The following is a 12343-nucleotide window of genomic DNA, read 5'->3' on the forward strand; positions in this document are numbered from 1 at the left end:
CTGCCCCTCATCCTGTACCCCCCGGGAGTGGGGGATAGCCAGAGAGAACCTGTTAGCTAGGGACCTTCCTCCCCACCCACACCAGCTCCAGGGCTCAGGCCTCAGTGGGGGATTGTGGGGAGCCGCCTAGTGTCCAAATCCCCCACGACTCCTACACAAGCAGGACTGGGAACTGGGACAGTGCCTGTGGGGGGAGGAGACCTCGGCAGCTGTGGGACAAACACCCCCATCTTGGGGGTCCCACATCAGGGATGTACAAGGCCCCATTAGGGGTGGTGGATCATCAGGGACAAGACCCTCGGCAGGGGGTGGGGATGCTGGGAAGGGACAGGACAATCTTGGTTCCAGCCCAGGGGGGAACATTTGTACCTTGTCTCTGCCCTGGAGCTGCTCTCCGATGACCTTGAGAGCAGCTTCCTCTGTGGTCATCTCCAGCCATTCCTCCGCCGCTGACTCCGTGGGGGTCCCTGCACCCGGGAGAGAAGGGAACAGGGGGATGTCTGCTGCCCCTTGGGGGGAGGACAGGGGCGTGGTGGGGAGCGCAGGATTAAGGACCCCCCTTCCCACCTCAGGCACCCAGGGCAGATCGGGCCCCACACCTCCCTCTCAGGGCTGCCTTCAGCCCCCAACAGCTTCAGAAGCCCATAGCAGAGCCCCCCCCCCACTGTCCAGGACTCCGCGGGAGGTGCCGACTCCCCCAGCCCCGGAGCATCAAGGGACAAAGTGGCAGCAGCTCTTGATGCCCCCACCCCCAGCTCCCCTTGCTGCAGGGGCAGCTGTGTGACTGCTGCTGGTGTCAGTGGGGTTCACGTGGCTCAGGCCAGACACCTGGGCTGGGGGACCCCCCCCCCCCGCCATATCCCTGGGAGAGTGGCTGGGCCCAGGGTGTTCACATCCCCGTCCTCACCCCTCCCTCAGCCCAGCCTGGCTCCTCACCTGGAACAACGCAGCAGCGTCCAGAGGCGTCGCTGCTGCTGGAGCCCCAGGCACTGCTGCTGTCCCGTGCTGAGCCGATGGTGCTGGTGCTGGGATCTTCCACCTCCTGGTCTGAGGGGGCTGAAAGATCCTCAGAGCCCGGGCAGGGCGATGCCCCCTGCTGGGAATGAGGGCTGGGATCCTGGGGCCGCTCCTGCCCACATAACAGGCCCCAGAGCCTCCCTGCCCGGCGCCCCTCCTGGGCTGGGTCCTGTCCGCAAAACCTCATCCTGAGCCAGCTGCACCTGGGCTTGGTCGGGGCCTCTCCCAGGTCGGCGCCTGCGCCGGGAGCTGGCCTTGATCTCCAGAAGGCTGGGAACTTCTGCCTTCTGGCCTGGATGGGAGCTGCTTCCCCGCCAGCGGGGACGGAGAGGTGGCTCTGCCCCTTGGGAAGATGGCCGCTCCTTCCCGAAGGCTCTGGGGCCACCTGCAGAGCCTTCCTCCTGAACCTGCGCAGGAGCCTGGCCATCCTGGAATGGAGCGGGGAGCAGGTGTGAGTCTGGGGTCACTCGTGGGCCTTTTCGGTCCCTCCTCAGCCCTGCTCCAACCAGAGCAGCCCCTTCTCCCCCCATAGGAGTGCAGGGAGTGCAAGCTACACACACTGGCAGGAGTTCATTGCATGATCTGCTCCCCCTCAACGTTCCCCCTCGTCATCCCTGCTGCTGCTGCAAGATCCAGGAAGTCTCATCCTTTTAGAGCAATGGGGTCAGTCCCAAAGACCATTGGTTACTCAGGGTCACACCGAGTGTCAGAGCCATGGATGGACCCCTTCCCTAACCACTGCTGCACACTCCCTCCCACAGCTGGCAATTGCAACCAGGCCCTAGTGTCCGCTCCCCTTGCCTTTGAGAGGGAGCGTCACTCCGGGCTCCATTGCTGCCTATTGATCTGTGGGACTGGGCTCTCTCGGCCTCACATCCCCGAATGGGCTTTAAAGAAGACAATGGTTAAAGTTTGGCCCCAACTCTTTCTTGTTTCTCTACACTTGCCATTTTAGCAAAGTTTAGAATTCTTGACGTTCAACACCTGGAAACATCCCTTTCTCCTTTGCAGACAGCTTGAGCATCCCTCCTCACCCAGGCTCACTGCTGCCAGGAGTTAGAGAATCCACCCTATTCCCCTTGGACCTACCCAAGGAGTCCCACAGCAAAGCGGGGACAGAGCCAGAAAGAGAAGCCAACAGTCCTGACTCCTGTTCTAACTAACAGACAACAACCCCCACAGAGGCAGGGAGAGAGCCCAGGAAATAATCACTCAATTATGAATCTTTTCTGCACCCTCTCTAATTTTTTTAACATAATATTCAAAATGTGGACACAAGAACTGGATTCAACATTCCAGTATCAGGCTCACCAATGCTGGATCACTTCCCTTTCCATACTCACTACTCTATCCAGCCAAGAATGGCTTTAACCTTTTTTACCACAGTTTCACATTGACAGATTATGGTGAGCAGCTCATCCACTATGGCCCCCAAATCCTTTTCAGAGTCACAGCTTTCCAGCGGACTGTCCCCCATTCTGTAGGGTGCTGCCTGACTCCTCTGTTACTGGCAGTCTGGGTTTGCATGTGGCTTTATTAAAACCTAATGATTCAGTAAGTAGTTTAGAAGAACTAGCCCATTAGAGAGAGGATCATGAATTGCTCAAAGACAACGAATGGAGAAAAGCAGCAAGAGCAAACAAACACGTTTGGTTCTGGCTTATTTCCTTGGTCTTAAAAGAGAGTAACAAGGACCTGAGTCTCCTCCCTCACAATAGCCCCATGCTCGGCCCAATCAGCACTGAGACTCTGAGACTCAGAAAGTGGAGAGTTCTCACCAGCTGTCGTAGGTCACCACTTGAGGGAGTCACTCTTAGAGCACTATTCCAGCCACATCTTTGGGAGGGCCTCCCGCAAGGAGAGTTGGAGCGCAACCCCACCACCCCTGCCCCCCACTCCACATGCACACACAGGTCCTGGTGGTGAAAGGAGAGCAGGGGGGAAGGACAAAGATGCAAGAGAAGAAGAGAAAGGAGGGAGAGACAGGAAAAGGGAAAACAAAAAGGAGAAACCCCAATGTCCCCAGTGATTCTAAGGGACAAAGTCCAAGGTCGGAAATAAAATGCTGCCCCCACAATCTAGTGTTTTCCTTTCCTAAAAATCAGCCGGCACCGGATGGATCAGACTGAACAGGTTCCAAATCTTTCAGAGGCTCTTACCTTCTATATAGGGACGTCTGTTTTCTGGCAAAATCAATAATTGAAGAAGAGAAAACTCTGAAGAGGGTGCTCGTTACGCTCACGTAGGTAAATGTGAATTCTCTCGGTACTCAAGGAGAGACCTCGAGATGGAGATGCGCTGAAGCAAAGCCACAGGGATCTCCAAGGTTGCTCCTGTCCTGCACCCCTGTCCTGCCTGGATGATGTCAAGATCTCTCTGTGAGATCATCGCCTCCCACCACCTTTGTCCAATAGCCTGAGGTCCTGCCAAAGGCCCTTGTGATGTCACTGCCACACCCACCCCTCCCCTGCAGTGCTGATGTCCTGCCCCTGTCCAGCCACATTGGATGTTTGTGCTGCTTCCCCTGGATCACCCCACTCAATGACTCTTCATTGTGGGGATGACACCGACTATACAGTAGAACACGAGACGCTCTTCCCCATGCTACGCTCAGTTGTTCATAAATTAGTAGACTTTATGGACAGAAGAGACAATTAGACCATGGAATCTGACACCCTGCATATCACTTGCTTTCTGTATAGCATAGTAGCTAGTTTTTGACAAAACACGTTCCAGAAAGGCATCTAGTCTTCATTAGAAGACCTCAAGAAATGGGGAATTCCCACCACTTCCCTTTCTAGTTTATTCCTTTGGTGATTCATCCTCACTGTTGAATATTTGTGCCCTATTTCTAATATGAATTGGTCTCTTTTGAGTTTCCAGCCACTGGGACTTGTTATGTTTTTCTCTGCTAGATTAATGAGCCCTTTAATATCAGATATTTCCTCTCCATGAAGTCACTTCAACACTGCAATGACATCACCTCCTGATCTTTTTGATAATCTAAACATGCTGAGCTCTTTCACTAGTTCACTAGCAGGCATTTTTCTCCAGCCCTCAAAACGTTTCATTGCTTTTTGCTGCCCCATCTCCAATATTTCAAAATCTTTTTCAAAGGCGGACGCCAAAACTGGATGCAGTATTCCAGGGTCAGTCTTACCGATGGTGCGTCACCTCCCTGTGCTCCTCACTGCTCTTTTCATCCAGCCAATGATGGCGTTAGCCCTGGGCACCACAGCATCACACTGGCTGCTCATGTTGAATGGCTTGCCCAGCATGGCCTCTCAGTCCTCTTCACAGTTAGTGCTTTCCTGGATACACTTCCCCAGGCTGCAGGTGTGGCCTGCAGGCTTTGCTGCTAGGTGTAGGACCTTTCCTTTGGTTCTTTTCAAACTTGTTTTCTTTGAATGGGTCCAGCTTATCACGGGATCCGATTGCTCTGCGTCACTGCCCTGTCCTCAGCATTAATTACCTCTCTGCTAGTATTTTATCACCCACCCACGTTAGTGGCAGTGATTTTATATTGCGCTGCAGTTCACTGATATTTATTTTCAAGAATTAATCCTTGAGAGATGTTAGGGGGCTTCTTCCTTCCCCCTCTCACTTCCCTGGTCCTTCTCGCATGGACAGAGAGCAACAATACCCCAAGTCTGAAGGTGCAAACAATTTGATGTTCATTGGGGTGAACTTCCAGCAAGCAGGATTCCAGTTTCCTTCCTTAGTGTCTCCCTTCCCAGCTCTGACACCACAGAGCCTTGCCTGTGTCCCTGTTCCTATTCCCTGTTCTCATTCCCCCCTTAGCAAAACATGATCCCAATTCCCCCACCCCCAGTCCCTGTTCCCATCCCCCCCTTACTTCCTGACTGACTGCAGACTACACAGAAAAACTTGAGTTCTGCTTAGCTATACCTTAGCCAGTCACTGTACTGACATTTAACTAACCAATCCGAACATACTGTAACATGGTTATTTAACCAATTCTATCCCACCAGCCTCTCTATGGCTCCCTCTACACCAGTGGTTTTCAACGTATTTACCATTGTGAGCTGCACATGCAGCTCTCTGTGTTATGTGGGCCGCATCCACACAGCATATATACCACCTGAATGGCTCTGAGGATGTCACATGGGCCGCAGCTGAGTGCTGATTGGGCCGTGGGTTAGGAAGCACTGCTCTACACGGAGAGATCTGGCTTGTTTCCAGGCCCCATTGCAAAACCCCCGTGTAAACAAGGTAATGCTGCTAATTGTCACCAGTGTAGCTTAGCCTGGTTTCATGCAGAGATAAGCTACACCAGTTCAACACACCATTTACCTTGTCTACAACGGGACAGTATTAGACCAGCTACACTGAAGACTGGAATCAGGGCAAAACCTCAGGATATGCTTTGCTCAGCCAGAAAAGCTGGATTCTAAAGGTCTTGGCTACAGTGGCAATAGACACAGATACTGCTAAACTAGTCATAGCGGGTGGGATATTCCCGCCAACGGAGCCTTGACGAGGAAATGTTACTTTATGGAAGCGCTTGTCCTGTTCCAGAATTGAAAGCGCACTGCAGCGTTGAGAGGCGAGGATGTTTCTCATGGAAATTACTGTGTAACTGTAGTTAAGCTGCATAAATCAGCCGTTGTGTCCCGCAATTTGTAAGCCAGTTGTTAAAGAAAAAATGAACCACAGCCCTTCTGGTTTGTGCATCCAGGAATCCTTTCATGGTTTTCAACTTTACAGCTTGCCATTTTGAACAGCTCACCAGCTCAGCTGATGGGATTCACCATGAAACCTGCCTGCTTGCAAACTGCATGAGCCCAAATTAGATCACAGCATCGGAATGTGATTTGTTTGGTCTTTGCAGAGGTGTGGCCATTCAAATAAGCAAAGAACTTAATGCACCAATAAATCAAACCTTTTTTGTTGGGGTGGGGGCAGGGTTGTTCTAAAGAATTTCTCCTGTTCCTACTTCCTTTTATGCATCAATCCCATTTGTTAATCCGCAGATGTTCTGGTAGCTCCTGTGCTTAAAACACAACGGCACAGGCCCCCGATAACAAAATGCAGCCAATAGGGCATGTATGGTATGGGGCATTGTTTAATAAGTCTCCTCTGTAACTCCTGAATGAGTGTGAAAACACAGGCATGTGAACCATGCCAGGTTAATGAATGTATTTCTCTCCCCCCCGCCCCCAAATCCTCTGTTTCAACGCCACAGCTTCATTTCCTGTACTTTAACAATTGTATTTTGCAAATATGATGCAGTTGCACTGCCTGGTTAAGTGAGGAAAGTCAGCGGAGAGGCAATTCTGCCGAGATCAAGAGGGAGGAACGCAGATGCAAAATGGGGTGCTAGGATCTCCTAACACAAAATCGGCTTTATTGTAAGACTTAACATATGTACAGATATATAGGGACAGAGGCAGATGAAAGCAGATAAATCAAAATGGCCTGAAAGCTAGAGTCTTATTTTACATTGCCGAGGTTTGTCATGAGATTCTGATAGACTGGTACTGAACTAAAGGTGGAACTGCGGGTGACGGTGAACCCCATAAAGCTTCATGGGAATATGTTTATGAATGTATATATGATATAACTGGAATATATTTTATGCTACACATGCCATGTAACATATCTACGTAAAGGTTATGATCTACTGAATACACTCCTCCTATTTGTATGCATGTAGCATTTTTGTACTTGAAGTTAGCAATATTGGCTGTATACTTGCTTGATTTCTAAGTAGCCTCTGTAAAGCATTTGAGCAGCTTCTTGAGAAAGGAATGTGCAAGTTAAGTGCCCAATCAAGAAGCACTTAAGAGACAATGGATCTTGGGAGGCTCCAATCCACATAAGAAGTCTACACCAGGACGTTCAAGGTAGCAGGTAAGCCATGGCTGCTGCCTGTAAAAATTGAGTCATGCAGGGACATGTGACTTGCCCATGTGACTCCAAAGCTCCATCTTGGAGCTGGACTTTGTATAGGAGAGAGGAGGAGGCCTCCACCCACAAGAGACAGTCTACTTAAACCCCTGGGAGACCCCTCCATTTTGTCTTCAGCTGGCTAAAGAGAGAGCCTCTCCAAACCCAAGGATACCCGAAAGAAACTGGAACAAAGGACAGTAACTACACGGGGGGTGAGTGATTGCTGGACCCAGACCAGAAGGAGACTAGTCTGTAAAAGGAAGCTTCCTGGAACTGGTGAGGTTATAGCTGTATTCAGTTTCTTAGACATAGACTTGCGTGTTCTATTTTATTTTCCTTGGTAATTCACTTTGTTCTGTCTGTTACTACTTGGAACCACTTAAATCCTACTTTCTGTATTTAATAAAATCACTTTTTACTTATTAATTAACCCAGAGTCTGTATCAATACCAGGGGGAGGGGCAAACAGCTGTGCATATTTCTCTATCAGGGTTATAGAGGGCAAACAATTTATGAGTTTACCTTGTATAAGCTTTATCCAGGGTAAAATGGATTTATTGGGGTTTAGACCCAATGGGTTTAGACCCCATTGGGAGTTGGGCATCTGAGTGTCCTCAGCTGGTATAAATCTGCATCATTGTATTGACTTCAACTGAGTTGCCTTACACCAGCTGAGGATCTGGGTCACTGGGTTATGCTTGATGTCAGCTCAGTGGCGAGATATATACACAACTGGTCATTTAATTTACTTGCAGGGTGCTGTGATGACATGGTTGTGGCTAGAAGTTGGTTTCTAACAGAGAGATAATTACCGTATTTTCCGGCGTATAAGGTGACTGGGCGTATAAGACGACCCCCTAATTTTCCAGTTAAAACATAGGTTTTGGCCTATACTCGCCGTATAAGACTACCCCCCCTTCCGAGGCAACACCATTTAATAACATCAGATTTGATTTAAATAATTTTAATTAAAATGGTTTTGACTTACCGGTACTTAAAATCCTTCAAAATCCTCATCATGTTCATCCTCTGACATCATAAGTTCATCAAAGACTTACTTTGCCGTCGAGATCTGCAGGTAATTTTTGTGCAATTCTGGTCTTTTGCCTCAGTACCAGATTATGCCTTTCCAAGAACCTAGTACACCAGGATACAGTGGCCTTAAATCCTTTGCTGTGATCTGGGTTAGATTTGGCCCACTGAAGTGCAAACATACGTATTTTGTTTCGTGTCACTACATAACCATTTTGACGATGCTCATGCACCATGTCTGCTACGTGCTTTTCAAGTTCTGACCAATGTGGTGTGCCTCTTCTTAATGCACACTTACTCCTTGGCATACTCTTTAATGCATCTTCATTTGCTTTCCAGTCTCGGACCATCTTTTCTGTTACTCCATATTGACTTGCAGCAGCACAGTTATTATGTTCCTTGGCAAAGTTTACAACTTTCAGCTTGAAACTGGCTTCAAATTTCCTTCTTCTTGCTGGAGCCATGATGGGGTCTTTTCTACCAGCCATTTGTTGTACACCCACTTACAGAACATCCCTAATCTTTTAGGCCGCTGGATGTGCGGTAATACAGTACTGTAGCTTCGGCTACATACAGAACGTCCCTATTATTACCTTTTAGCCCGCTGGATGTGCCCTAATACAGTACTGTAGCTTTGGCTACATAAAGAACATCCCTGTGCTGATACTGTATGTACCGCGCTGAGCCAATCCCGGCAAGCGGTGTATTCTATTAATGCATACAAAGCCTGCTCGGATTGGCAAAGGTTGTAATAGCCCGCCTCTCTGACTCAGCCAATCCGAGCAGGCTTTGTATGCATTAATAGATGACACCGCTTGCCGGGATAGGCTCAGCGCGGTACATACAGTATCAGCGCAGAGACGTTCTGTATGTAGCCGAAGCTACAGTACTGTATTAGGGCACATCCAGCGGGCTAAAAGGTAATAATAGGGATGTTCTGTATGTAGCCGAAGCTACAGTATGTTTATACCCGGTGTATAAGACGACCCCCGATTTTTGGGGGTTGTTTTTTAGTATAAAAAGTCGTCTTATACGCCGGAAAATACGGTATACTGATTTCTTGGAACAGCCTAGCCATATGCCAACTTAAAGAGAACTCAAGATCTCAGCTTGGACTATACTAGTGAGAATGGAAATGACTTCTAAAGGGTCATGAAGGGAATCTGAGCATTTAAGTAGCTTCTCCATGAATTATACTAAAAATGAGGCAGCAGCTGCGGAGAAGTCGCATTGGTTCATTTCAGCTATCATGACCAAGAGAATAAGAACAGTAGGCTGACGATACAAATACCATTAGTTGGTCACAACTACAGCTAGTTGGAAAATTTTCATCAAAATTTGTTTTTTTTACCCCCAAAATGCAAATTTTGTCAAATCAGAATGTTTTGAAAAACATGTAGATTTTGATGAATTTACTCCACATCCCAAGAAGCATTTTAATAACAATGAAACATCCAATTTTGACATATTGGGACTAGAACATTTTCATTTTTCAGTTTAAGATGACTTTTTAAAAAAAAAACTTTTTTATCTAAAAACATTTGACTTGCTGGAAAGTTTTGAGATCGAAATGGGAATTAAAGGTTTCAGTTTTATAGAAAGGAAACGTTTTGATTGACCCCCCACCTTTTTTTGGAATTTGATTCCGCTGGAGATAAAATATTTTGTTTTTGTTCCATTTCAGAACGGTAAAAATGCCCCAAAGCACAGAATTTCCTGTGACGTGGTAACTCTGGGTCCAGCTCACTGCTATTGCAATGAAGTGACTGCAGGACGGATCTGCAGAGGTTCGGTGCTTCCGCTCGTGACCAAAGCCTAATGCAATGACATGTTACTCACACGAGGATTCACATGGATCATTCTTAAACTAGATGTTTCCATTTTAACATACTGAGGTGGCCTCCAGCCCTCTTTTAGGAAGCTTCTGTCGCTTCTGCCCATGGGGCGAGAGAGGTGAATGGAAAGAACTTGGAGAACTGCAGAGTGACCTTTGCAAACGTCTAGCCGCACAGTTTCAGAGTGTTGGGCTGGGTTTTAGCCACGTGACGCCCATTCGAGGCAGTGGGGAGTGGGCACTTTAAATCCACTGCAAACTCTTGAACACTGCTGGGTCCAATCACTGACTTCTCTGCACCAACCCAAGAGGAAAGCAACTCACTCCACTGAAGCCACCAGAATTACACCCAGCATGTATCTGGCCCACTGAGTTAACCCTCCCAGCTCCCAGCCTTGACAACGCTGCTTTCAAATGCAGACAGACGCTCTGGTTTCACAACAATGGAGACTTGTGGAAGAGACAGAGTGGGTGTGTGCTGTAACAAAGAGCTGGGGCTGCTTTGCCAGACACTGTGGGCTGGAAATCCTGTCAGGATTGGGACTTGTTTGCTTGGGTAGCGAGGTGGAGCCGGAGCTCTGTAAGCACAACTCGGCAGGATTTCCCTGTCCCACGGGACTGCCTGCTCCTCTCTGTCCAGCCCTTCGGAGAATGTGTTGAGGGAAATAAAGGTGAAGCTCTGAGCTGAGGCCAGGCATTGTTAGTAAAATTGCAGTGTCTTGAGGCTCCATCTTCTTCAGGGTCGATGGGTCATCACAGGCTTCTGCAAGGCACCAAGACACTGAATTGAAAACCTCAGGGCTACAGGATGGAACACATGAATCTCATTCGCTCCGGGACTCGCGCTGTTTGCTTTCCATTTCCCTTCTCCCAAGCTGCGTGCCTCTCCTCCTGCCATCTCCACGTGCCGTGGGCTGCCCTCGCTGCCCCTTCCAGAGCAGGAGATGAAGCCACCAGCATGGCTCCCGGGGGAGACGTACCCCTGGAAGATCCAACTGCCTCCTTTCATCATGCCCATGTCATGGTCTCGTGCGTGCTGCTGACCTAGTCACATGCCTTGAGATCGGCTCTGCACTCAACAGCTCCATGTCTTGCCTAGCAGGCTCCAGTGACTGCACACTGGCCAAGGGCGGGCAGGCTGAAGCACACCACAGAGGAGTGGTTGCTGCTCTCTGGGCACCATGGGTGTCTCATAGGTTTCAGCAGTGGAGCCCCATGGAGGCACCATGCAGGGGGCAGCTGGAGCCGGTTCCCACAGGTTCCCAAGAACCGGTTGCTAAAATTAGACCTCCGTGGAGAGCCGGTTGTTAAAGGGCCAGGGGTGGGCAAAGATCTGTTGCTCCCAGGAGTCCCAGCTGGGGAGGCTGAGGCTCCCCCGGCCCTTCCCCCGCTTCCCCCCAGCTGCAGCATGGCCAGCCGCCGGCACCAGCTGGGCAGCTGAGCTCGGGAGTCGTCCTGCTGCCGCTTTTTGAGCGGCCCGGCCAGGTGTGTGGGGGGGGTCCTGCTGCAAGCTCCAGGGCTGGCCAGGGGGGAGGGGGCAAGTGGGTCCATTGGCCCTGGCTCCGCAGGGCCCCTGGCCCCACGAGGATGTCTCCCCTGGGCCCTCCCCTGCTTCCCCCACCCCGCAGAGCTGCAGCACGGCCAGTAGCTGGGCAGCTCAGCTGAGCTCTGGGCTGCCGGCAAGGTAAGGGGGCTGCAAGCTCCAGGGCTCTGTGTGTGTGGGGGGTAAGTGGACAATTTGCCCCAGGCCCCTGGCCCCATGAGGATGTCTCCTCCCAGCCCTCCCGCCCCGCCCCCCCCCCCCAGAGCTGCAGCATGGCCAGCAGCTGGGCAGCTCAGCTGAAATCCTGAGTCGTCCTGCTGCTTTGAGCTGCCAGCAAGGTAAGGGGGGAAGGGGCTGCAAGCTCTAGGGTTGCCAGGGGGGCAAGTGGGGCAATTTGCCCCAGGCCCTGCAGGGGCCCCTGGCCCCACGGGTATGTCTCCCCTTGCCCTGGCCCCTCCCCCATTCCCCCCCTTAAATCAGAACTTTTTATAGGGAACCGGTTGTTAAGATTTTGGCAGGTCATCACTGGCACCATGTGTATCTTGACCAACATTAGAGGGGTGAAATACAGTTTGCTAAGACTTCTGTGCTAATTTAGTGATTTAGCGAAACGCCCACACCCTATATGGCCAATCAGCAAGAACTCTAAGCAACCCTCCGCTCCTAAAGTGCAGGACAGGACCCCCAGCTGCAGGAATGACCTCTTTGCACACCCCTCCCCCCACACTCAGTTGGTGCACTGAGCTGAGCCAGACCAGAGACTGAATATAGCCTGGAAAATGTGGCCCATCTTCATACCCATGTTCTCAGTGGTAGAAGATGACAGAACAAGGAGTAATGGTCTCAAGTTGCAGAGGGGGAGGTTTAGGTTGGATATTAGGAAAAACTTTTTCACTAGTAGGGTGGTGAAGAACTGGAATGGGTTACCTAGGGAGGTAGTGGAATCTCCTTCCTTAGAGGTTTTTAAGGTCAGGCTTGACAAAGCCCTGGCTGGGATGATTTAG

At 50.1% G+C, this 12343-nt stretch overlaps 1 protein-coding gene across 1 annotated transcript; it reads right to left on the bottom strand.

The window, feature by feature from the left end:
• Positions 1 to 349: 349 nt before the first annotated feature.
• LOC123358172 lies at positions 350 to 1650 on the bottom strand (the record flags this gene model as incomplete). The annotated part of the gene is made up of 2 exons (XM_045000875.1): positions 937 to 1650; positions 350 to 467 (listed from the first exon to the last, which is right to left on the bottom strand). Coding segments are annotated over exons 1-2 (626 nt in total), but the record flags the coding sequence as incomplete, so codon positions are not given.
• Positions 1651 to 12343: the final 10693 nt, after the last annotated feature.

This window comes from Mauremys mutica, unplaced genomic scaffold (genome assembly GCF_020497125.1).
Source record: "Mauremys mutica isolate MM-2020 ecotype Southern unplaced genomic scaffold, ASM2049712v1 001529F_np12_obj, whole genome shotgun sequence".
Lineage (NCBI taxonomy): Eukaryota > Metazoa > Chordata > Testudines > Geoemydidae > Mauremys > Mauremys mutica.